Source organism: Dermacentor albipictus, chromosome 1 (genome assembly GCF_038994185.2).
Source record: "Dermacentor albipictus isolate Rhodes 1998 colony chromosome 1, USDA_Dalb.pri_finalv2, whole genome shotgun sequence".
NCBI classification, from domain to species: Eukaryota; Metazoa; Arthropoda; class Arachnida; order Ixodida; family Ixodidae; genus Dermacentor; species Dermacentor albipictus.
In genome coordinates this window covers 57,587,267-57,614,102 of record NC_091821.1, presented here as the reverse complement: position 1 = coordinate 57,614,102, position 26,836 = coordinate 57,587,267, and the positions used below count along the sequence as shown (strand labels likewise).

The following is a 26,836-nucleotide window of genomic DNA, read 5'->3' as shown; positions in this document are numbered from 1 at the left end:
TGTGACACACTACATACAAAAGTGAGCAACATGCATTTGGTCGCGTCGTCTTAGAGTGCATCAGCATATTTTTAAACTCTGGCTAAAGTTAGCTGAAACACCCTGTTTAAGGCCGTGTCGTAATTGTCACGGCAAATATATATTGGTGTGGCGGGTACAAATAGTTCGAAAAAAAAAATTCCGAGCCTTTCCACTATGTGAAGATGAAAGACCAGCGCAGCTGTATTGCTCAACAGTTATATTACGTTTTATATGATGGTTATGCTATATTGGTTGTATAAAGGCACAAACACAAAACTTCGTTGCTTGTGTCGTCTTTCTTTTTAATTTATTTTTATTTTTCATGTTTGTTTTTATGTTAATATTTTATTATCCTTTATTTTTATGTATTTTCTTTTTTATTATAAATAATATTATTAGTTTCTATAAATTTAAACATATGCACTGACGTTTTGACACACATCGTCATACGCTAGTGAGCCCACAGGGGTATGTGCCACGTAGCTTTGACCCTTTCTGCACTATCACCAGGATCGGCCCACATGATGATTTGTTTTTGCCAATCTATCGGACACATTTTCTTTCTAGATTCTAGCCACAGGCACCTTCGCTGTAAAAAAAAAAAAAAAGCTGTCAGGTGTTCTACGCTGGTCAGACAAATCACATACGATCGTCTAACTAGCGATGTCAAGTTTACCTACTTTGTGCAAGCAATATGCACTGCAGCGTAATTAGAGCAATGCGATGTGTTGCGTTGAGCAGCTGGAATGGTCGCGGTTTCATCGGAAGAAGGAAGGCCATGAACAGGATTCAAAAATAATGTTGACAAAGAGTGGTCTAAAGTAATGCCTATGGCCAAGAGATGCCCATTATACAACATCCAAAAAACAGCAATTGTGCCGGGGTGATTTATTCGTCCACTGCAGCGGCACGAGTGTAGAGCAAGTGATCGCGCACCCTGAAAAATATGTGCCATTGCGTTGCTTGCATAACGACCAACCTGATTTAAAGAAAAAAATATCATCTCACCGGGGCCACCTGTACAGCGAATAACTGTTAATGTGTGCCAAAGCTGTCCTGGCGTGTCTCAACAATCGCCGCGTATGATGTCCATCATCAGATACATAGAAGTTTGGTCAACGACAGGCACTGCAAATTTTAGCATGGCCTGCTGCTTGTTCCTCTGAAAATTAACAAAATTGCTCTGCAACCAAGTGCGCTATATATATATATATATATATATATATATATATATATATATATATATATATATATATATATATATATAGTCATATAATGAGAAGCCAACAAACACTGACACCAAGTACAACATAGGGGAAATTGTATGTGCTTAATAAATGAAATAAAGTAATGATAAATTAATGGAAATTCAAGTGGATGAAAAAACAACTAATAAATATCGGGTCCCTCGGTTAACCCCCTTTCTTCTCGTTTATTACTTAACGAGGGTCTCGAATCAGGCAACATTGATGCCTTCAGGTAGCATATGTGGGTTTATTGACCAGTTGCCTTTACCCGAAAAGATCACGTTCTCGTGACGCCTGCGGCAAAAAAGACGTTCCACGTCCGCCGCCTAGGTCTGTGAGTGGGGGCGCTGGCTAACACTCCCAGGGTTCTACTAGTACACATAAATACCCAAGAAAGTGGATGGGGAAACGCCGCCGCGGTAGCTCAATTGGTAGAGCATCGCACGCGACATGCGAAGGTTGTGGGTTCGGTTCCCACCTGCGGCAAGTTGTTTTTTCATCCACTTTAATTTCCAGTAATTTATCATTACTTTATTTCATTTATTAAGCACATTCCCCTATGTTGTACTTGGTGTCAGTGTTTGTTGGCTTCTCATTATATGACTAATAAATATCGGGTCCCTCGGTTAACCCCCTTTCTTCTCGTTTATATATATATATATATATATATATATATATATATATATATATATATATATATATATATATGTGTGTGTGTGTGTGTGTGTGTGTGTGTGTGTGTGTGTGTGTGTGGCAACGAAAATCAGGCAAAGAACAACTTTGGAAGATCCAACACACGTGTTCCAATTCATGCGGAGCGAAGCTTTCGTGAGGGGGTTGATCACATGCTATAAATTTCCCCGTTTCACTCCCGCGTCCGTAGCGTCAAGGTAACTGGCGAGCGCGCACGTGCTCTCGTGCACCCGTGCTAAGCAATGCGACGCACGCGGCGATCATCTCACAGAGCTAGTAAGCTTTGACACGGTAAAAGTGTACGGACGATTATGCTCTAACGGATGTGTGCAACGCTTTCAGTGCAAGGCAGCACACCATACGTGCGTCTGGTTAACCTCCATGCCTTTTCTCTTTTCTGTCTGTCTCTCTCTCTCTCTCAATGAACAGAGCTCAGCCTGAACCGCCACACTTGCTCGCCCAGGCAATGACTGTTTTTTGTACTTTTTCTTCGAGGGACCGTATTAGGTCTCCCATGTAGTTTCTGAGGGAGCTCGCAGAACCTCTCTGGGTTGGGAAAGGCCCTCGCCTTCCCAGAAGATGTGACTTTGGTTTGCTATGGCGTTCTTATCGCAGTTTTTGCATATTGGGTCAACCTCTCCATTTGTGATGATCGCTGATCGATGTGGAGTGGTAAGGTCAAGGAAGTCCAGGAGCATTCGTAAAGCAAGCTTCAGTTAAAAAAAAATCAGAAACTGCTCGACTACTGCATCGATGAAGTGCAAGAGCTAGAAGCAGCAATGCCTAACGAGACACTGGTTGCGGTTCGCATCGCACACGAGCGTCGTAAGGTATGCCATCTCATTTTGTATGCCGCCACTGTTTTATTTAAAGGGGTATAGATTGTACAATTAGCCCTTCGAGAGATTTAAGGTGTCCTGCAAAAATGATTGCATTTTAAACTTGTCTCGTGCAAAAGGGATGGGCAATTCTGATCCTTGGGTGAACGCGTCTTGTGTGTTGGCTGTAATGTTTCTTAAAGAGAATCTCTCTTTGCAAAACCTCCCGGACTTTACCGACCTGGGATGTAGGGGCTACAGTCATGCCGAATAGCTCATGCGCATGACAGCACGCAGGGCAGACTGAACGAAAGAAAAAATAATTATGTCTTATTTGGCACACTTTTTTTTGCCATTCGCCCTCAGCTATTTGTCAAAAGTTTGCGGGTTGCCCACCCTTCGCCTTTCTCTCACTTGACATCACAAAACCGCAAAAACTCACGACTTCAAAGTGACCTGGATGCATTGAAGATGCATTATTATGCCGCACAAAACTTGTTTGAGAATAACCGGACACTGCCCCGTTCTGAAAGGAATAGAAGACGCCTACCGATCGCTTTGGCACTGACTTTTCGGAGGCGCTCGGGCGAACGGATTTGCGCATAATAAATATTTTTACGTGGCCACATAACATCACTCTCCCAACTTTTCTTTGCTGAGGATCCAAGTTAGCGAGATTTTTAACCTTCCATTCCATGTCGACGCGATTTTCAACATGCCTTCGCAAGTTAAGCAACGTGAAGAGGGCCAACGCCAGACGCTGGTACCACCCTCCTTGTGTGGTTGTCTACTTTCACTGCGCTTGCTCGACCCACCGAATTCCTCTCCATTTCTGTATGCTCCTCGCCTCTTGTCAGCGAATTAGATAAGAAAACCCTGTCAGTGCAGGCAAAGCTATTCGCTTTGAAATCAAACAACGGTGACCTGTTATAAACGAGGAGAGCGTTTGATTGGGTGGTTCAAACAGCACTACGGGTCACCGCCCGAGGCTTACGTCGGCGGTTACGTAAATATGACGTCAAGAGATTGCAATAAGAACAAATTGGAGTAACTAGTTTTACGTTATAGAGCCCCTGGAATCAACGAATTTGTGTGGAAGCTATTTAGTGAGTAATTTATAAAGCAGAATTGTGAAATGATAGCTGAACAAGCTCGTCACAAGAAGTATGTCGCTTTCACGAAGTAACAGAGTAACATTAGCGAAAAAAATCACTGTTAGGGATAATGCGCATTGCTTGGTTTTGCAAGCACTGAATAGATGAGATATGACAGTAATGTGTATTTCCCCATGCAATAATGCCGTGATGGATATGACTGTGAATGAAAGCAAAATATAAAGCTAACAACGCGTCTTTGGAAAAGATATGCTCTTGACTTGATTAATGCTGTAATATAGAAGGCACACTTTCGCTTCATGAAGCCAATGTATGAATAAAACTTTAGAATCTAATTTGATTACGAAAAGTAATACACAGTGGAGACGGGAATGTGATGACCACCTAGAGTTATCTCCAGCATGTCAGGTTGTCACCGCATTTGGCGTCAGCTTTTTCCAGCCGTCCACCCGGTTTTTTTTCGAAGCTAGATTCCTCAATGTAAGCCTGCAGGTTTACAAGAAAGCATACCGTGGTAATTTGCGACAAATAAAAAAGACCACAAGCTCACTGTGGTTCACTGGGGTACGTGGCATATGATTAGCGTCATGACGTGCTTTTGAGCGCGAAGTAATTATGGTGCATTATTTTTAAGCGAAATATCTGCAGCGGATTCAAAACAGTTCTCGGTTGTCTGGGGTTACGAGCGCATGCTTGTCGTGCTTTATTTGTAGTGATTAGCACTCATGCATGGAAACCCACGAGCTCTAAAGAGTAAGACTGATTGCGACTGCGGCGCAGTTTGCCATTGATTACCTTTGATTTCGTACGTTACGCCGAACTTGTTATTGTGACTATATAAGCGTTTGAAAAAAGTAAGCTGACACGCGCAAGAGTGAACGAAGGACGCGTAAAAACGAACGCGTTAACAGAGCCGCATAAGTGTTAGCCCGAACCTATATAATTAGAGAACTGAATTTCACAGCGAGTTGGAAATTGTAAGCAATCTCGGAGCGATAAATGTAATAAGGGGGGGGGGGGGAGGAAGGAGACAAATATGGGTGAATTACCTGCAGTGTGAAAAATTACGTCAGTTTTGGTTATAGTAAACTTGTTCGGACAAATTTCGGGCCCTTATAGAATCGTCGCGAGAGAACAGCTGGGTTTGTTAGACATAAAGCTCCTTCGAATAGAGCACATGTACCTTCGATAACGTGCTCATGAAACTAGAATTCGGTAGGGCAAGTTAGGAAGCCACAAAAAATCAATATTTTACTGCAACACTTGACGCGTAAGAGAACTAAAGACTGTTTTGGTTTGATAATTTTGAAGGAATACATTTTAATCTGTAAAGGAAAAGGGGTTTGCAAGTGTCTATGCGCACTGACAGCATCGCCGAAACTTGAATTTGATTCTGCAAGGTAGCACAAGTCCGACGATTTTTTTTTTCGCAAGGTCTCAATGCCAAGACGCGCACTAACAAAATGTATACTTTGCTGTGCACTCCCAGCGAAAAAAGATTAGTGCAAGGCACTGGTGGCCGAGGCGGCAGAATTGGCAGAATCGCGACACGCGGCGCTGCTGTTCGCGAACGCGCCGATAGGGGGCGTGCCAGGCGCATTCCGTTTTTCAAAGCAGGGGCGGCTGGCAGAAACCGACCCATCGTAAAGCCCGCATTTCGAAAGTTATCGTTTGTTTCACTTTTCGACCGAGCTATGCGCCAACGAGGCCGCGCAACGAGGCTGCGATAAAGAAACTACCATCGCTAATAAGACCCACGCATCAAAAAAAAAAAGTAAAAAAGTTCGAAAGAAATGGGCTCTTGTTGATTGTTGACCCAAGAAGCACATTGGGGTCTTTTTCTATGACTAAAATAATCGTTATGTGGAACACTTGATGTGCCCTTGGAACCACTCTTTTGCCGATAAAGGACAACATAACAATATTAAGATCAAAGTCAAAAACAATTATTCTGAAACGTAGTGACACGTCATAAAAAAAGCAACCAGGTCACGAAAGGAAGCTGCAGAAGGAGAAGAGAAAGGAAGACCCTCTGACGTCCGCCTGAAGTGCTGGGCTCAAGGGGTGACCCGTAAATTGTCTGCGGCTGCTCAATGTTTCGCTATTTGTACGTATATTGTTGATGTTCATGTGTAAACGATTACCGTAAGTGACGGTGACATTGGGTGCGCAGTGGTGCACGAAAAGGCTGTTTGCAGAGAATTCTGTGCGCAGGACAATTTCATTGAACCGTTTTGCTCGTATACTGTAGCGTTGTCGGCATTGTATTCAGCTATCACGTGCGCCACAGGTGCGTGATTTTGTTTCATCAAGTTGTAAAGCCGCCGATGGGCATATTTTTTGCTTAATACGTATAAGCGTGACCAACATCGTGGCATCAATTAATGTTTCAGTGTCGTTCTTCCAGTTTTCATAAGCCCGATAAGGGTGGCAGCTTTAGAAACCCGACGAAGCGATCAGTTTCCGAGAGAACCTACATAAACCGCCTGCCTATGACGATATGCTCTTTGTATCAAAGTTGCTCAAATCAGCAGATTCCCCACTACATGCACAAGTTGTCCGCAGGTTGATCACTTTGTATGCTTGCGTCACCCATACGTTGCCTACTATCTGGACCTTGCCACCTGCAATCGGCCGGTGCCATCAATGCACATTCATTCCCACAGGATAGTGGCGGTAATAATGTTATGACCTATTGCTGTCATATATTACTACTTGAAAAAAAAAAGAGTCGATAGGAGTGCCCGAAATCCACTTACTCGCCAGGTTTCGGCGAAGAAAGTGTTAAATTTTTCAGAAAGGATGCGCATGCAGCTTTCTTTTCTTCTTTTTCAAAAGTGAGGTGCAAACGCAATCACTTCGCCCTAATTAAGGGAAGAAATTAAGTTTGCCCCGACTTAATGTACTTTCTCAAGTATCGTCTATATAGACAGAATTTTCTAGCGGATCAAGTGTGTAATATTTTCAGACATTCTTATACTCAACGCAGTTGGCCCATAGAAACACAACGAGATAATATAGAATCAGGTCCCCGCTCCACCGCTTTTTTTCCACACTATTATTTTGTGTTGAATGGCTGGGCAGTGGCATCCACGAATTGTTCGAGTATAATCTGTTGATTTCAGAGAGTTGTTGGTGCGATATATAAAACATTACTTTTTATTTTGCTTGAAGAACCAAAACGCTGGCCTGCTCGTGTCTGCTTAATTTGTTCATTACGGTCGCACAATCGTCGATGGTCGACCGTGATTTAGTTCAGCAATGCCGCGGCAGCTTTACAGTGACGTCAGCCAATACACATCGCAAACAAAAAGAAATGCGCCACAACTTCCCTGAAGTAAGGTATTTCTGATCTTTAATGGAGACGGAAAGGGAAGAGGAGTGGCTAATCGGGTACCCTCAGTTGCGTTACAATGATAATATTTCCCAGTTTTACTCCTGTGATACGAACCGACGAGCACCGGCCTTTAACCTTTGCCGTGAACGAATTCACCTTGCACATTTTTAATGGCGGCATTCATTCATGCACGCCAGTTTTATAATCTCCTATCTCGAGAAATCGTTCGCCGCGCGCTGGTCCCCGAGTCAGCAAGGTTATCTGTCGATCAAATGCCTGGGCATCTTTTTCCTTTAGTTTTTCTTCTTCTGTGCCATACAGTTAGGTGATATCGGCCAGCGAGAGAAAGAAATCTAACCCATGTCTCCTATGTTCCCGAGTTCGCTAATGTTTTCTCACGCAGAAATTTCTCACTTTCTTTAATTTCACGCGCTGCAAGGCCTACACCGCGATAAATAACGCACAGGTGGATTGTAAGCGCTTGTTATTCTCTGAACGGTATTGAATTATCTTTTGTTGCGCGGGGGTATATACGCGCAACACTCTTCGTCTTTCTCGCAGTATTCATTCAAGAAATAATCCCGACGGGTTCACCTCCGCGAAGCGTGCGAGGGAAAGTCGCGTGTTTTCTGTGCGCACAGATTGTGAAACGCCAGGTGATTTATTGGTATTCGCTCGTGTCGTATTTCAAGTTGGTACATTTGAGATCGCATTGATATGGAACATTCTTACTCGAAACGGATAAACATGTCCGCGTATTTTCTGTTTACCCTGAGGCACAGAGGGTTGTTGAGGCTAAGGACACCCTCCGGTTTTCTTGTGCAGGACACGCAAACAAAGCCGCTGGATAGCTGCTAGCATGAAAGTAGTTGGCTATGGTTGCGGTAGAACGCAATGCGGTAGAAAATTCCTAATTGGTGTGGCATCTGTGAAAGACGCTCGTCACCCGAGTCAAGCACGTGGATTTGCGAAGCCAGAGCATGACAATGCTCGCCCCTGTACTGCCCGTGGAACGTTGCGCTCATTCAAGACCTACGCTTTGAGTGTCCGCCGTGTTCTCCTTACTCACCAGATCTCGTCCCGAGAAATTGTCGCAAGTTTGGACCGCTGAAGGAGGCACTGTGTAAAAGAACGCGAATGAAGAAGTATACCGATGGTGAATGACTGGCAGCGCAGCCAAACAAAATAATTTTCTCCTAGAAAGTTCGCATGCTTCGCAAGGTTTGTAAAATTGTATTCAGCGTGCGGCAGATTATGTAGAAAAATGACGCTGAAGTGTTTCTTCTTCCCTAAATAACCTATACCAAAAATGCCTAATTTAAGGTTTTATTTCACTGACCCTCGTAGATTTGTCGCTGGAGCAGCAGCTGTGACGTGGGCAGGAGGCTGGTTAAAAAGTTACGGCGACTACACAAGCGCTTTCCACAAAATGCAAACAAGGAGAATATTGAAGTGAAAGGGAAACTTGATCAACGAGAGTGAGCACTGAGTGCACGTGGGAGGATGCACAGAAGCGCATTCAGCGGTCTCTGAAACCGGTGGGATTCAAGTACTGTACTACAGTGCACGAATCGCTTTTTGTGCCAGTGGCGGATGTGGCCTCGGTCCGAGAATCTTTGACTCAAAGAACGGTCTCGAGTGCAATCGGTTTGAAGTTGTTCGGAGAGAGAGGACTTGTACGTCGCAGCGAGGACAGACACACAGTAGGTGTTCGATTGTTTCCTCGCACCTACAAGAGTCGCACATCGGGCTCCTGGTCATTCCCATACGACAGGAGTAAGAGTTAGTGAACACGACTCCCAGCCACAAGCGGCACAGCCAGGTTGTTTTGCCGCTTGAAAGGCTTGATGACAGTTGTAGCCGTAGTAAGGGGCTCAAGCTTATCCAATCGGCAATTGATGGCATTTGAAGGACTCCAGAAAGCTTGTGACTTTTTGCATGCAACCAGACGAAGTTTCCTGGATGTGTCCGTCCTCGCTAAAGGTATTGGACGCGTCTGCGTGTCTTCATGGGCAGACTGGGCAACTCTGTCAGCAAAGTCATTGCCGATGGTGCCATAGTGAGTAGGAACCCAATGAAAGATTATGCTGTGCCTTACTTCGAGAGCATGATGGTATAATTCCCTGATGTGTGATGTCATCTGCTCGCATGTTCTGTGATGTAAGGTGGACTCGATGCTGTGAAGAGCAGACTTAGATGTGAACCATTTCCGCACCGGCTTTTCGGTGACGTAGTTCATAGCAGCATGGAGGGCTGCAAGTTCTGACGCCTTAGATGTAGTCATGTGTGACACTTTGAATGTAACTGTCGTATGCTTAGCTGGAACAACGAAAGCGGCAATTGCACTGGCAGGTGAGGATGAGCCATCGGCATATACTATGTATGCGGTGATGATATGGCTGGCGCAGTAATAGCAGCGTCAGTTGCTTCAGAGCCGGTGACGGATGATTGACTTTGTAATTCCAGGAATAGCAACTGTTCACTTGAGGCTGTCGTAGGGGCGAAATGCAAAAAAACTCGTGTACGTAGATTTAGGTGCACGTTAAAGAACCCCCGGTTGTCAAAATTAATCCGGAGTCCCTCACTACGACGTGCCTCATAACCAGATCGCGGTTCTGACCCGTGAAAGCTCATAATTTAATTTTTTTTCAGCAATGGCATATAACTTCTTCAGATAGACGCAGTGAGGGCTCCACGAGAGGTTGCGGTCAATGATGACATCCAGAAAGCGATGCATCTTAACGTATAATACATGTTGACCGTTGATTACAAATTGAATGAGGTTTTATTATTAATAGACAAGATTCAGTACAAGAGAATATTATACAGGAGGAGGTCCCGAGGTCAAAGACTTTAATGGGACCTCCTTGAAACGGGATACGATGACATTTGTTTGCGCGTAAAGCCAACAGGCGCACTTTCCGGTACACACACTGAGGCCTTGTCCTTGGGGATAAAACGCTGTAATGGGTGCCGCCCGCTGAAGTCTGGCCCGCACCTGAGGGCGAGTAAATACGATAGGGTTGTTTATTAAAGCGTGAACCTACACCTAAAGTTGATCTGCTTGTTTGTTGTCTAAGTCATCCGGTGGCTTCGCATTGACATTTTATGAAGGAACTTTAGCCAACCAAAGAGATATATGCGGCGAGCAGCTTTATTTATTCCTCATTGGTTTGGTGCGACAATGACATAGGGTACGTCGTGGGAGTGGGAACATAGTCATTTCTGGCAAGCGGCAAGCTCGTGGCTGGCAAACATGTGATGCAACGCGTGATTCCGTGTCCGAAACTTGGGCGCCCCCGGGAAAGGGTTTATCGGTCAAGGTGGCCCTGAACCATGTCGCGGGGCCGCGTCCCAACCTAGGCGGCTGCGTGACACGCATGGCCACAGGTGGCCTCCAGTGGGCACTGGGCAGCGGTGATGCCAAGGCGAGATACGGCGCCAGCCAACGCCGAGTAGGGGAGGGGCTCTATTGATGAGGAAAATAATAAAGGACCTCTTCGCGGTCTTTTGAACCGGAATTAATGTTCGTGAGGAAGAAACCGAGCAACGACGAAGCTTCCTAAATTTATGACTCCCGCCCTGTTGGCTCAGTGGCCATATGGCGTTCTGCTGCTGCTAAGCTTTACGTCTTGGGTTTGATTCCCGCGGCTGGGGGCGCCGGCGTTCCAATGATCGCGCATTGCAAAAACGGTCGCAAAACGTGCTTAGAGTGTACAGTTCAATTCATTTTATTCGCATCGTAAAAGTAGGGGCAGGCCCAGACAAAAGTCGAACATATAACTTCTAAAAACACACGCCCCGCTGTGCTAGGCATACAATAAAAGCCTGCGAAACATGGAAAGTTTGAACGCAGAATGAGCCGGCTATTCCACAATCTTAGACAGAACAAAACATATGTATAACCAAGGTACAAAATACTCTCAGACCTCTACGACGAAAGTGCAAGACACTAGAAAAACAAGTCTATGGATCACGGAGAAAATAAACATAGAAGAAAAAAAGGTTATGACACCACAAGAACAACCGCGAGTGGGAGAGAGGGAGAAAGAGAGATAGCAAAGAGAGGAAAGGTAGGGAGGTCAGCTAGACGAGCACTCGAGTAACTAACAGAAGTTAATTAAGCTTTTAACTAATTGCATTACGTCAGGCACTGAAATTTACGAATTGTAGCCGGTGAGTTCGCAAGGCGTATCCACTTGTCACGAATTCCCAGCATGACACCCGCTTTGAGATGTTAATTTCCAAATTGTGCGGTGAAATACATTGACATTATAGTAACCTTTGTGTTTCAATGCAGAACATCGCATTTTCTCAAAAATGTAAGCAGGACAACAAATGTGCTTCATCTTGTGTGCTTCGTGTATACATGACCCACACAAGTACTTTCATGTGTACATATCTTTTACGCAGCATTCATGTTTGCTCATAAAGCTGACCGCGAAGGACATCATGATTTTAATATGCAGACAAAAATAAGAAAGGAATCCATGACATCTGTACGTTGAAAAAAGAAAAGAAGTTACAGGGATATTTCACTTCGTGAAGGCGGGTGGCACGAAAGCGTATGGGTGCTATACCGCACAGCAAGCTATTGGCCCTCGGTACAACTAGACGCTTAGACTGTCCGCGTCGCAGATGGCGTTAAACATGGGGCTCGCGTGGCCGCCCCATACGCAGAAGCCGCCGGAAACTTACCTTCGCCGATTTCACAGCCGGGTCGTGTATGCTTGCGCGTAAAAAATAGCACTGTACAGAGCGGGAAACTTACGAAATATCACTCACCGGCTGTCCATCAAATATGTGACCATTAAAGGCCGCCGATGGCCCACGTCTGCTTATCAGGACATGGCAACGGTTCAACCAATTTGCTCGCTGTAAGAGGACGTCTTTCAATGCTGTTCAAGCGGTCATGCAGGCGAATCCGCTGCTGGTCACACTGAAGGCATCCTCTAATAATATGCTCCACTGAAGCGCCGGGATTGACACGGAAACTACAATCTGGAGATGTTCTTTTGATGTTACACAAAAAATCAGGCCGATAGGGTACGTCTAAATTCAGGCTGTTGCCTCAAAATAACAACACCCTACGTTTAGACATAGGCTGCACGATGGAGCGTGTCGAATGTACGGTCAACCTTTTATGCGAAGCATATTACGAGGGCTCAACCCAGCTCCTCAGGCGCGGCGGTGACCATGAAATCACGTGACACCGTGACGTCACGACAGAGGAGAAGTGGCTTTGGCTCAACTCTTGCAAGACGGGCTGGGTGGGAATCGAACCAGGGTCTCCGGAGTGTGGGACGGAGACGCTACCACTGAGCCACGAGTACAACGCTTCAAAGCGGTACAAAAGCGCCTCTAGTGAATGCGGTGTTGCCTTAGAAACGCGCTGTTTCTAAAGCGTGCGTCTCTTGCTCAGGCGCACATTTCGTTGCCGCGCCGAACGCTGCTTTGCTCGACGCTCACCGCGTCCAATGCGGGGCGCGTAGTCGCTGCCCTGTAGCCCATTGTCTTACACCCCTTGGCGGGTCGACGGGAACGCTGTCGCGTTCCACTCTTGAAGGCGAAGAAGTAATGCATGAGTTGTTTCTTCGTCTAGCCGAACCAAATATAGCCAAGCAACAGCAGTTCACCAGGCTAAACAGTGGTTCAACAACTAAAATAAAGGCTAGTATGCTTCGCATCCTGGGCTTAACCTTACCTAAGCCACAGCCATTTTTTTTTTCTTCTTCTTCGTCAGCAACATCAGCAGCAAGAAAACAAGTATAAACAACAGCAACAAATTATCTATAGCCTCAATAAAAATCGCCATTGAAAGTGGGACGTGCGGTTGTACATGTAGAATGTACATCCTGGAGTACATTCGAGTTTGTTGCCTCTAGCGGTTCTAGATACAAGCAAATAAATTTTTAAACACTATAGTTTCGGGCTGGCGGCCCTTATAGAGGTCATAATGTTTTCGCTTGTATTTGCTTTAAAACATACCTTAAGCTTTTCGCGTCTGCGTGTGTGACTGTTGTGTTTGTAGCGTGCTTAATAGTTAAATTTAGTGCGTGCACTGCCTTCTGTTTACTGAATATTTTATTCGTGCGATGCTGCAAACTCCAACCGCTGTCATTCGTCACGGCGTTCTTCATGTACTAGATGTTGCTCTTTAGTTAAGACGCGGTTGTCACAAGCGGCGACGTTTTCCAACCCTGCGAATTTCTGTTGTGATCATTCGTTACCTTGCGTAATAAGCTCAGAGATCGTTCCCAAGAAAAGCTTGAAAAAATTCCCACGTAGAAATGACCACGTTTATATTAATAATAATAAAAAAGTATGTTCTCCTTCTTCTCTTTCTTGCATCGAAATATTCCATTAGTTTGCCATATTTCCTACGAATGCAATAATGAATTAGTGAGCCTGTACCGCTTTCAGAAGGGCCAACGTAGCGACTTCTTTATTGTAGGCTTTATCTAATGCACGGAATTCGTCTGGGCTTACGTTTTCTCTGTCTCCTTCGCGTTCCAATTTCCTCACTTAGGCAAAGGGTACATAAATGGATAGATTTGAAGACATATTTTAGGCAGCGCGAAAGCACAACGCAAGAACTTGGCTGTCTTTTGCTTTACGTAAAATACATGTCAAAGTTAGCGCTAATTTGCGTAGCAACATGTATTCCTGCAGTATACGGGAGCGACATTGTTAACCTGTTTGTTTTTCTTCATTTCTTCCCCCTCTCTCTATATTATTTTGCTTTATTGCTTCAAATTAGTCTCACTCTTTCTCTCTCTCCACAAGAGCAACCTTCGTAGTAATATGTGTAAGCGATTTGAAAGTCACGCCACGAGAAGCTTAGCAATCGAACTAATTGAACGGTAAGCAGGCATTTTGCGCGATGAATGGGCACTATACTGTACTGCGCTTTGGATATTCCTGCGCCGGCGTATTTCTGCGGTCAAAGCACACGCTTTCGATGACGAGCAACATTAACGAACAGGAAACTAATGTGTATACCTTACTTTAAGAGCCAAAAGCGCGCTGCGGAGAACATCCTATCGCTTCAATATATCCGTTCTTGACATATTGGACACTTCCATATCTCAGACTTGAGTGTTACACCAAGAAAGCTGCTTAGGTTATTTCTAAATTTTTTAAATGGAAAGCACTTGCGCCTCAGGCTGAGCAGCCTTGCAGTAAGGGTCGGATTGCTTGCGGTTCATTGCGCTACTATGCGGATGATGTACGTCCTTGGTTACACATGGGTGATGCTGAGGTCTTCAATAGGGCTTCACGTTTAGTAACTCGTTTCAATTACAATGTTGGCCTTTGCTAGTCCAATATTTCTCGGGGTCTGTAGGCATTTATTTGTAATAATAAAATTGTTATAATCGTCCGCCTGTCTAGACAATGTTGCTGCTTGATTTTAAGTCACACGTAGTACCAAGGGCCCTTTTTTACGAAGACACAGAAAGGACGCGGCGCGTACGACCCCGCAAGAACTGGTCTGTTAGGTGACCTTCCAGTAGAAGTTGCGAACTTGTGCTGGTACTGACGGGTTGTTATTCGTTTCATTACGTGCAGCCAAAGGCAACTGCGCTTCCGACGAAGCCGCGTAACGAAAACCGTTATAATGTTGAAGGACTTCGGAGGTATAAGGTCAGAGTCCCGACGGCGTGGGAGCTGTAGCATTGACCGTCCTCACGCGTCCCCCTAAAGACATCATAGCCGAGATTAAGTACGGATACGCGGGCCCGAGGAGGAGGTGCCACAGCGATCGGTATCGGCAGTCGTTTGCGTTGGTGCTGTTCCAGGGGCCAGCTGTCTATTGAACGCGCGCGTCCCTAATGACACTTGCATATAACTCTGGCCAACATCCAACCTGCACGTGTTTCTGCTTTTTTTTTTGGCCTTGAAGTTTCTCGCGCTGCTCAGGAGATTAAACGCTTTGGAATTGGAAGAGGGAATATCGACCATATGAATTGGGTGTGTGTGAGTGCCCCGGAGAGTGACGGCATATTTCAGCTCCTGGATTTTGAACTCCTCTGAATGTGCACAGTAGTACACACAGCTAAATCTTCAAGATGCGCCATATACTGACAAACGCGTAGCACTGTCAAGCGCCTTCATATCGTCGTCCGTATAGGTTTTCATCTTCTTGCTCTCAAGTACACCTTCGTGACCGTAGCAAGGGTAGCCACGCTATTAAACTTCGAATAAGGAAGCGCTGCATAACTATAATCCTCAAAAATGGAGGAGAGACTATCAAGGAGTTGCGAACCTAAGCCTGTTCATCCCATTTTAGTAAAGTTGAACAAAAAAGGTAATGAAAAATAGTTTTCTAACCATTTGGAGAAACTTCACTTGCTCACATAAGTACAATTGAATTTTCAGCGTGCATGTTTCACTAATTTTGCTTTAGTGGGTTTTACTGACCAGGTTGCATCTTAAAGTGACAAGAACCAGCATTTTGGACCTGTCTGTATAGACTTTGTTGGCTCCTTCCCGTTCCACGTGAATACTGATCATCTTTATTCACAAGCCGCAGCCATGTGGCATAGGAGTTGCACGGCCACCACAACCACCCCCACCCCTACCACCACCACCGCCACCATTATTATTATTATTATTATTATTATTATGTAAACACATATAAACACCTCGCATAAAGAAGGAAAAGTGGGCTAGCCTTTTTCTCCTAAATGTGACACCATGCCTACCCACTTGAAGAGGAGGTAAAATGGAAAAGAGACGAGGAAGGCCCCCGAAAACACATCACACGCAGATCAGGAGCCTTACAGATTACAGTCTATATGTTCCGCCGTGGTTGGCAAGATTTCCAGCACAACCTGGTAAGCCTCATATCGAAGTAAGAAAATCTACCTTTGTTTTCGGTAAACTCAGCATGTCAAGCTTACCTGCGAGACTCCACTGTAATCTGCAGCATCGTTCCGCATGCTACCTTTCGGGGCTCTCTATTGTTTTTATTATATATAAGCGACAATGGGAGCAAACGAAATGTGCAATTTAAGCGTACGTCAAAACCTTGAGAATCTGATGAGAAATCTGAAAAGCTGATGAGAAATCTTCATTAATGAACAAAGTTTATGTTATTCAACTCTCATTAATCCGAAAAGGTTACATATTATTGCTGAGAACGCCACGCTGATTTGAGCACTCGTTTAATCTACCTGCTAGAGGCCATCTTTAAGCTTGTCGCCTCGCTTCATCCTTCTCGCTCCAACTCTATTCGCACATGCACATTCGACTAACCACTCTTTGCACGTCTACCCGTTGTAATATATTATATATGTATTTTTGTTAATAACCGATGTATATATTTAGGTATCAACGCCACTGGCGACTAAAGGTGTAACACTCACGTTGATTAGTTGGGCTACGTAATGTATTAGAGTACTCTTGAAAAGAAAGCGATTATTTTTACGCATACGCGTTAATTCCTTTTTATCATGCACTTACACGAGCCATTCTAAATACTGCAGGAAAATTTAGGGCCAAGCTTTTTATTTACCCATAGTTTAATCATAATGCTTTGAAAATCGAGTTCGATAAGTCATTCGTTCTCGCGATCTGTGTCTTGTGTGCATGTATTAAATGGTTAATAGTGACGCGTAAAGCACAGGACTACAAACGCATGCAACTGTCGCCATGCATGAGCTGCAATTAATCACGGCTTGCGCAGATCAGGTGCGCCATTTCTTTCTCGTTTTTGCTTCACACATTATGCTTCACATGACAATAAAAATGATCGCTAAATTAACTATGAACTGGTAACTTTACTTAGGCATCATGGTGCTTCAAAGTGCTACGCTTCTGCCACTGCATTCAGCCGGCTACATGCACTCGCGGCCAGTTGCGGAAGGCAGATAAAAACCGTGAAAGCAGATGCACAGACGGCGATATGCCCGGAACGGTCCAGCAGACTCACATGCCCGATTTGCAGCCAAAGAACTTGATCCGGCTCTGTATGAATTAGGATTCACAACTTCACAACTAGGGCCGGTATAACGTAAAACTATTCCAATCTGTTTTCAAATCCGCCATTACCCCACGGTGACTGGTCCAAAATTTTCAGGCCGCGTCGATTTTGCCTGTCTGTCAAGCGACGTCAGGAATGCTCAAAAAACGACACGTCAAAATGGCGTTTACGCACTAATTATGCTTAATTATGTCGAACGAACTCGGCAATATCTTGGAATAACCTGGATTGCCCCGTTCCGTTTGGAATAGAAAATGGCTGCCTTCTTGTTGGTGCTAGCGGCGGTGGCTCGGCAGCTCGGGCGTGGGAGAAATGAGCCCTAGGACGCGTTTGACATGCCAGATGCCCTGTTCCGGCGGAACTTTCGCCTGAAGAAAGAAGCTGTGCTTTGGCTGTGTGACGAAGTGGCGGAGGTACTTGGAGGCGCGCGAGCAACAGCGCTGTCGGTGGAGCGACAAGTCTTGTGCGCGTTGCGGTTCTTCACCACGGGAAGTTCTCAAGCCTCGGTAGGAAGCGAGGAGTCGATTGGCGTGACCGAGCCTGCGGTCAGAAAATGCGTGGGACGCGTAGCGGAAGCAATCGTCGACGTCAGGACCCGCGACGAGGGGGTCCACCTCCCGAGGACGTCGGAGGAAAAGGCGGCCGTGAAATGAGGGTTCCTTCGACGCGGCGCCATTCCCGGCGTCATCCGATGCATGTGTGGACGGTAACCTTATCGCCGTCATCGCACCGAAGGGCGAGCAGAAGGCAGCTTTCACGCGCCGCAAGGGGTATTATGCTTTCAACACCACGTTCGTAAGTATCGATCTTCACTTGCTAATTAGCCCGTCATAGCAACGCTTGGCTGATGCTGTGCACGCTTTCGTCAGATACGTGACGCAGGCATGAGGATTCTTGCCGTGAATGCTCTGCGACCGGGGTCGGACCACGATGCTTACGTCTGGAAGACTACGTGGTTGCGCCGTCGTTTTCAGAAAGGGCACATTGCCAAGGCCGGCGAGCACCTCCTCTGTGAGCAGAGGGAAAACTTGATACAGTTGCAATTTTGGCTGCATACGTTAAAGTGTGCTAGCGCCGCAACATAATGTTGAAGCCCGAATCGCTTATGTTTGAACTAAATATGTGACATAAACCCTTGAAGGGATGTTACATTTTTTAATGAATATTAACGCGAAAAATGTAATGTCCCTGATGGGACCCTTAGGGAATAATAAATGATGGTGATGATGATGAAACAGAAAGTGACAAGATGCATGTGCTGTGCCTCAAACTAATATTTATTGTGCATATGCAGTATGAAGTACAGTGCATGTGTCTTGCCACTTTCTTTTTTTCTCTAATATTTGTTAAAGAATGCAACACCAGCTTTCCCGAACAGCCACCTTGCTGGATGCTATAAACTGGGATTTTACTATGTACCAGCTATTGTTATTTGTGCAGATGAAAACAGTGTCAGGTGCTCAGCCTGTATATTATTATATTACAGCGTCTGTGTGGTAGGCATATGTTGCATAACCCATGCTTCACTCACTCAAACTTGCGCAGACAGATATGACTTGATACTATTTCTATGGTCATGCAGGTGACAGCGCATACCCTCTGGAACCATGGCTCTTGACACCGGTCCCAGGTCATCCTCCCACGCGCGGTGCAAAAGGCAGGTACAACACTGCACATGCTGCCATGCGGTCCATAGTGGTGCGGTACATAGGGCTTCTTAAGAGCCGCTTCCGCTGCCTTCAGCGTTACCATGCCCTTCACTACGAAACAGACCGTGCAGCCAACGTCATTGCAGCATGTGCAGTGTTGCACAGTCTGTGTCTTGATGAAGGTGACAGCTTGTTTGATGATGACAATGAAGACAACAGCAACAGCAGCAGTGATGATGACAACGGTGACCCCCTCAGACAGGGAGTTCCCAGAGTTAGGGCATCACGTATAATCTACCTCCGTGGATGTGCTGCCCGGGATGGTGTTATTAGCTTATTCGACACAACGAGGCAGCAGCACCAGCACTCTACCTGAGAAGGGTGCGGATGCAGCTGCGCTGGCAGCAACACCAAAAGCAACGCTAAGCATGTGCCCGCAGCGTCAGGCACATATGCCTAATAGAAAGGAGGAACAAATGTGAAGATGTTTCGGCAATTGGCGAATAGTCTGCAGTTTATTTATCCCACCTTTTTTTTTGTTTGTAATGCGAGGGTTAATGCCTCAAGACATACAGAGGTATGGGATGCGGGTGAATAAGGATGATCAAATAAATGAAACAAGATTTGTGGATCTCATAATGTGGCCCCTGCGTCCAAACAGTGTAATGGCTAGGATTATGCGGCGAAAGTTCCGCTGCTGCGAGGTGTCGGAGCCTCGTCGGTTTCAACGCAGGGCAAACCCACAGCAGGTGGTGGATGTCGGCGTCAGCATTGCGTGACTTGCACACTGGACATCCAGGGCGGAGAGACACCTGGTGAAAGTGCGGCCGCTTCCGAGTCACGGCAGCAGGGAGGGCAACCCGGACCCAGATCCTCCGAAGCGCAACCTCCTCTGTACGGGTAAGACCACGGGGGAGGGTTACCGCACATGGAAGTATGAGAGCATGTGTGCGGCACCGGAGGTGCTCCTTTCTTGTCAAAAGGAGGGTTGCATGATCTAGGTGAAGGAGCTCAGGTACTGACGATGGAGAGTTCACCAGACGGGTCGCAGAATCCGCGCGGCTTTGTAAGCTCAGAAGGTCGCGCGGGATCCACTCAATAGATATTTGCTGCGGGATGCGTGCCGCCAGAAGATGGATCTGTTGACATATTTCAGGGCTGTGACTGACGCATCGCAGGAGCCGCGTCACCTGGAGGGCATCAGTGCGGATGACGATGCGAGCCATGTGAGAAATGTTTTCGCGTAGCCTGTGTCAATGAGCTGTCACCACTGGAGATGATTGCATCATTCGACTGTGACACTACGTGATAGCCTTTCATTTAGTAGCTGTGGCTAGAATGCCTTTGCGTTCATCAGAAGAACACTATAGCCACTTTTCTGGGCAGCAGGCGTTTGCCAATTGATTTGCTGTGGCTGCTGCTACTGTCATCTTGGTGCCTTTCACTACTGGTATCACCGACACGGTCACCACCATCTGCAATGTACAGGGGAGGATATTGGTCTTCGACTCCTCGCTTTCTGCTTGGCCTGCAGCAAAGCACAAAACCTTTCGCTTCACCATGTGTACTGTTCACACGCACCTCGTAGGCCCTGCGCAGTTTTGTCACGCAGCCGCCACACAGTTTCTTTTTGAAATATAAATTATTCTCCAATGGAAGAGCATTCATTTTTAAATAGTTGTAGAATTGTACATTTACTTGTAAATATCCATTTCAAGTGCCAGTAACCTTGTTGAAAATAATTTATTCATGCCACCGGTGTAAATAAAACACATAACACACCGTCAGTGTCATCGTTAATAAAAGTAAATGACACTCATTCCAGTGCACAGCTGTATGTACACAGAACACGATTTAATGCTAGCAAAAGCACAGCGTGATGTCGCACTACATGGGATACAATACACTGTAAATGAACAGTTGGCAAATATGAAATCCCACAAATATCTGACATGAGCTTAATGACTTTTTGAGACTCATGCACAACCATTCACCTTCACCCAGCAACTACACAGTACAAAAGGTGTCGCGAGTCTTGACTGTTATGCATTCAACATAGTGGTAGCACAAAATAGAATTTCTGTTCTATGGCTACTGCCATATTATGTATTACCAGTATAAAATAGCAGCCACATGCTTTTAAAGAACAACATAACTGAAAAAATAACTCGCACTTCAACTATCTTTCTTGGAACAACGACTACAAGAACAGCCTGGTAGTAAATGTATAGTATAATATTGGCCACGTCTATGGCTAGTTACCTATATCACAGACCGTGCTTAACTACAATGGGGACTAGATTGTATTGCTATCGCTGGTAAGGACAAGTAAAATATTATAATAACTATCACAAGTAAAATCACTTGCTGTTAACAAGGAGTTTAAACACGGCCACTTGTGGCTAAAGACAGGCGCTAAGGATGTCAAAGTGCAAACTCGACAAAATGTAGCATAAAAATCCTTACGGGGAATTTCAATAACAGTTATCATAGCATGCTATTTAAATGCTTCTATAGTAGATGTGTGTGAAAAACTGCTGTGGTCAAACTACAAAAAAAAAGATCACGTCGTGCATATGTTCCCCGAAAATCAGTAGATGTTGAAACATCGCGGTAACAGAAAAATAAAAGCACGCACCCAACTGAAAAGTTGAAAAAAATTAGACATGCAGTCTATATTAACTCTCTCACCAGGGCAAACTTGTACAGCAAGTAAAACTACACATGAAAATTACATATTTAAAAAAAGTTATGAACTAGCAACACACATTTGTTCACCCTATTGTTGGTTGCTGTAGGCCCAGTAATGAGAGTGCGAAGCCACTGTTTCACTTGTGGGCTGCAGATAGTCATATCATACTTTCATGCAACATATATATAAAAAAACGTGATGCGCATTCGTGTTTCAGACGGCATCATGACACTATCAATTTTTTGTTGCCATTGTCATGCATGACCTGCATATATTTTACAGGCTGCCTAGTACAGGCCTCAATAGGTTGTGAAGACATGCGAGCACCGCCACCAAATAACGCCGCGTCAGTTTGAATGGAAAGATAAGCTGCACTTGTAGTCTGGTTTCACTGAAGGATCATAAAAAAAATCAAGTCCATCACAGCTGAGGTGGCTCGCGAAGGCCATGCGCAATGGCAGTAAGGACCTGTCGCAGGGTGCCTGGGATGAGTGCAGTCGCCTCCCACAAGTCCGGCATCTCTTCCGCCAGCTGCTCCTGCCATGCGTACCTCTCTGCTGCCATGCAGGCTGCAACCTCCAGCTGCTGTTGGCGAGGTAGCCTGCGGGGCTTCTGCCGGTTGATGGTCCTCAAAGTAAAAATTAATAAACAGGATAAAGAATTTTTGTGCTCTCCAGTGCTGAAAATTTATCGAATCCTTATCACAGGGGGAAGTTAAGCAAAATAATCCCGGCTACAAACCGTTAAACAAGCAAAGTTAGGATAAAAAAAGTTGGATGAATAAAAAAGGACACCACAATATTTCCCGTGGAAGTCAAATCCATCAGAAATATTTGTACAGCGCGCAGGGGGAATTTGTCATTGCGCTGTTTACCTACGTTCAGGGATAATTATGATCGTTCACAAAAAAAAATTTGCTTACCAGCTATCCATTGAGGTGTATTCCCTTCCAATCTTCATCGATACTTCAGTATCCTACGTGAATAAAAGAAAAAGTAAACATCTCACGATCACCGCAGATGTTCAAATGTTACTTTCCAGGCATTGTGCACAAGAGAGCATGGTGTTTACTCACCGTGCACTAGGCTTTCATGGTTTCCATGATGTTCACAGCTTCCAAAATTCTTCCCGGGCGAAAGTACATCTCGGACGCCGGGATTTCATCTAATCGGGCAGCGTTATGGGCAAACGTACACTAGGGAGGGAAGAGAAAAGTAGAAGGCAGGGAGGTTAACCAGAATAACGTCCGGTTGGCTACCCTACACCGGGGGAATGGGAAAGGGGAAAACAAAGATCACAGGGAGAGAGAGGAGGGAAGGAAAGAAGGAAGTTGCGGCGAGTTCGCTGACGCGTGTGGTCTTACAGAAATCGCAATAAAAGTCACAGATGGTCGCACAAACCCGTCGTCCTTAAGAAACACAAAAGCGCCTTCACCGCTTTATGGGCCGACGGGCGATGAGGGCGGTGTTCCAGCGGCACTTGCACAGAAAGTGGCCGATTGTCCAGTTTTTTGGAAAGCTTTGACAAGTTCTTGTCTCTCTGGGCCATATCTTGGACAGTGGCACAGCAGGTGGTCAATGTTTTCTTCGGTGCCACAGACCTCTCATGCTGCGCTGTCAGTCACTCCAATTAATGTAGAGTATGCCTTTGTGAAGGCAACTCCTAACCAAAGGCGACAGAGAAGCGCAGCTTCACGTCGAGGAAGTCTGAGTGGAGGTCGGAGTTGTAGGGAGGGGTTTAGTCGATGCAGTCGCGTAAGTCGTAAGTTTGGCGAGTTCCACTCGGTCAGTGTGAGACTGCGTGCAAGCTGTCGAAGCTGCCTTGCAGCGTCAGTCCTCGAAAGCGGAATTGGAACGCTGTGCTCTTCTTGATGTGCTGTGCGAGCAGCGTTATCGGCGGAATCATTGCCACTGATTCCACAGTGGCCAGGTACCCATTGAAAAACGACCTCGTGTCCTTTTTGTTGGACATCATGGTAAAGTTTCACGACTTCGTATGTCAATTGGTCATGACATCCGTGTCGGAGAACTGACTGCGCGCACTGTAATGCCGGTTTTGAATCGCAGAACACAGCCCATTTTCTAGGTCCTTCAGAATCAATAAATTCCAGTGCTCGACGCAGGGCCGTTAGTTCTGCCGCCGTTGAGGTCGTGACATGCGATGTCTTGAACCGCAGTGTCATTTCTCGCGTTGGTATAACCACGGCACCAGAAGAACTGCACGACGTAGCCGATCCATCGGTATAGATGTGCACGTGGTTGCTGTACTTTTCATGCAGAAGAAGTAAGCTCAGCTGTTTTAGAGCAGAGGCTGGTAGATCTGTCTTCTTCTGTAGTTCCGGAATCATGATATGTACTTGTGGACGGCTCAAACACCACGGAGGAAATGCTGGCTTGGCCGCAGGTGCGTACCCTGAAGTAAACGACGCACGATGTGCACTGATGCATCTCAGGCATTATGCTAGGACCCCATCCAACCATTTGGCGAGCCTCACTGCGACAAACGTACACTAAATGCGGGCCAAAGAAACCACCAGCTGTTTTCACGTAGCCGCCATCTTACGTGCGCACAGCGAACTGAATTGGATGCGGAATTGACGCATGTGTGGCTGTGGCTCGAAAAATGCTAATGCTGGCATTTACTTTGCAATGCGCTTTAGCCGTTCTTGCGTCAAAAGATTGCAATACAATTTTGATTTCAATAGCCCACAATTGTCTATTCATGAAGCGATTTTATCTCAAATAAAGTTGGTATATGGCCCCTTTAGGAGTAAAAAACATGCAAGAGATGCTTCCGGCAAGGACGAAGGCTGCTGATTGGGCTGATTGAAAAACTTCGCTAGTTCCCGTCCCCATTCGCATAAACAGCCACGTCATTTTGACGTCTAGACTTTTGGAATTTCAGTTTGGAATAGTCTTAGGTTATCGTGCCCTATAGGTTAGAACAAATGGGATTGGCTGAACAGCCGGCGTTCGCTCGATAATGCAAACGCTTCGGCAACTACACGTACCGAGACATGCACACGCGAACAGTTTTTTATGCAGATATCAATTATATGGACACTCCGGACATATTTATGCCGCCGTCGTCGTCGTGATGTTCCGTATAAAGTCCAAGGGCGATAACATCATCGCCATGCGCTGTATTCTGTACGTTCGAGTGACAGCGTGCGAGGGGGAGACGACGATGGTGGCTCAACCTGGCGCGCAAGGGAGGAAAGCGGGGAGGAAACGCGCCGTCTTCCGTCGAGCGCAAGGCACCAGGGGAGAGGGGAGGCGTTCTACTCCGGCGGCGGCTGCGTGCGGCGCGGGCCCTACCTTGAAAGCGATATGCAATGGAGTCAGAGTACGCCGAGTGCTGATAGCTTTGTGTGCACTGTGTTCTCGCCGCTTAGTTCATGTTGAAGCGAGAGGTTGCACGAAGGTCGATTCGCTCGCTTCTGCTGCCGCGTTTCCTAACGCCTGCGTTTTGACAGCGAGTGTGCGCGGTCATCGAGGGATGTGTTTTCCTGTTTGCTTGTGCGCGCGTGACACCACTTTTGTTAATTTAGTTAAAGCGCAGGTTTACGTGTTTATACGGCCGATAAAGCAACTATCCGTTCTTCGTGTAGCTGTCTACTAATTTGCAATCACAATCGATGTTTCGCCTTTCGGGTGAACTGCGACTTTTTCTAGAATGAAATAACCGCACCATATATGGGGTATTCACATAATCAGATCGACAAATTTTTTTGGTTGTTTTTGTATTAGTTGGCAGCGCATATACGTTTAATATTATCCAGCCAAACTCTGTGACTTTACTGTATACACGTATGCATGCTCATTATTCTATCGGAGTGGTATACGAAGGACGTAAGCAGATAGCGGGGACCAATGTTGATTACGAACCAGAGCGTGTTTTCGTATGTTACATGTGTTTTTTCACTTTCGACAATGCCAGACCTCGACAGTAAAGGTGTGTATTTATACGACGGACCACAAATTACACCGCGAATAGGTAGTCCGTGGCACCCTTATGCATACTAGGGCCCGTGTCCGCAAAAAAAGTTCTTACGCAGGAACTATTTGCAAGAGCAACTAGCTGTCAGCTAACCGGGATGTCAGACGATATCTCGATTTGCGATATTAGCGAAGGTGGCCAGCCAATGAATTCGGTCTTATATTCTGTGCCAGTTATGTACGTCATGCTCTGACCTGCCTCTGAATCATCGATTTGTTCATCGTGTAAATGTGCGTTTGCGTAAATACTCTGCTCTGAATCTAGGGCCGAACTGACAACGCGTTTAGTTCGAAAGTGCTCTTTCCCATTAGCCGGCCGCCTTCGCTAATAATTTGTCCAGTATCAGGATTGTCTGTAGAGCTTTCTTAGGGAATACTGGCCCTAGTGATTGGTAAACACATTGGGATGGATTAATAGGCTTCCCATCTTATGGTTGGTTATGCCTTCACCTTCGTAAATAGAACTTTGTTCTTAAAGCTGATTTTTATATCATTATGCTGTGTTACCACAGTGCGTAAATTCGCTAGTGATATTATTCGAGGGCTGTCCGGAAATTATACCGCAATAGCGTTGTTAAAGCGCAAGATGCGGCGCGATGGTATTGTATACTTTGTTCAGCGCCTCTTTCATCAAAGATTTTTTCTTAGAACACGATACTTTCTTTCTCTGGTAGTATAATTCAAGAAAGGCTTAATTGGTTAGGGTTGCTGCTTCGGCATTCTTGTTTCAGGATGTAAGAAAAAAAAAAGAGTTATTGACCGCAAAAAGGGCTACCCTGCGGCAAGCTGTGTTTTCGCTGGCAAGTGTGAAATATTGGAAGGTGTGGCACAGAACGTAAGCTGCCGTCGAGTAGAAGATGCCTGCTGGCGGGGTGTAGGTACAAGATGTAAGACCGGCCAAGTTGGTATCCCAGGATGATATAACAGCGCTTGTCCTTGCCGCTTCTTTTTGTGCTCAGCATCAACTCTCGCGCTGGCTATGTCATCATCGTAAGCACAAACACGAAGTAACGGACAGCCGCCATCACCCCTTACGCTCTTTATTGCAGAAGTATCCGAGTGGGCCTGCACCTGTAGAGACCAGCTGGACACCGCGGCCGGGCGCCCGAGGGCTAAAGAAGCCCATCACGCCGCGGTCACCTCCAGCGTCGGTGGGACCGCACTTCCCGCGCAGAAAAGCTGCAAAGCCTTCTCTGCATGGCCGCGACACCATGCGACAGGCCTTGTTCACCAGTGACTCGAGGAACAGGATAGGGGCCCGGGCGTGGTCGCACAGAGCCG

General features: G+C 45.9%; 1 protein-coding gene and 2 long non-coding RNA genes across 5 annotated transcripts in view; 1 reads left to right on the top strand and 2 right to left on the bottom strand.

Annotated features, from left to right (window-relative positions):
* The first annotated feature begins 2,709 nt into the window (after window positions 1–2,709).
* On the top strand, window positions 2,710–26,742 carry LOC135899366 (uncharacterized). The gene is made up of 4 exons (XR_011507129.1): window positions 2,710–2,791; window positions 18,799–18,873; window positions 19,599–19,765; window positions 26,605–26,742. It is a non-coding gene; the product is annotated as an uncharacterized lncRNA (long non-coding RNA).
* On the bottom strand, window positions 20,596–22,751 carry LOC135899302 (uncharacterized). Its single transcript, XR_010563584.2, has 3 exons — window positions 22,633–22,751; window positions 22,480–22,532; window positions 20,596–22,185 (listed from the first exon to the last, which is right to left on the bottom strand). It is a non-coding gene; the product is annotated as an uncharacterized lncRNA (long non-coding RNA).
* LOC135899365 (endothelial lipase-like) overlaps window positions 26,564–26,836 on the bottom strand; it is a 49,765-nt gene continuing 49,492 nt past the window's right edge. For 2 of the 3 annotated variants that reach the window (XM_065428621.1, XM_065428623.1), the window contains one exon: window positions 26,564–26,836. In XM_065428621.1, the coding sequence (XP_065284693.1) occupies window positions 26,580–26,836 (257 nt within the window). In that variant the 3' untranslated portion in view covers window positions 26,564–26,579. The other variant, XM_065428622.1, reaches the window with a different exon arrangement.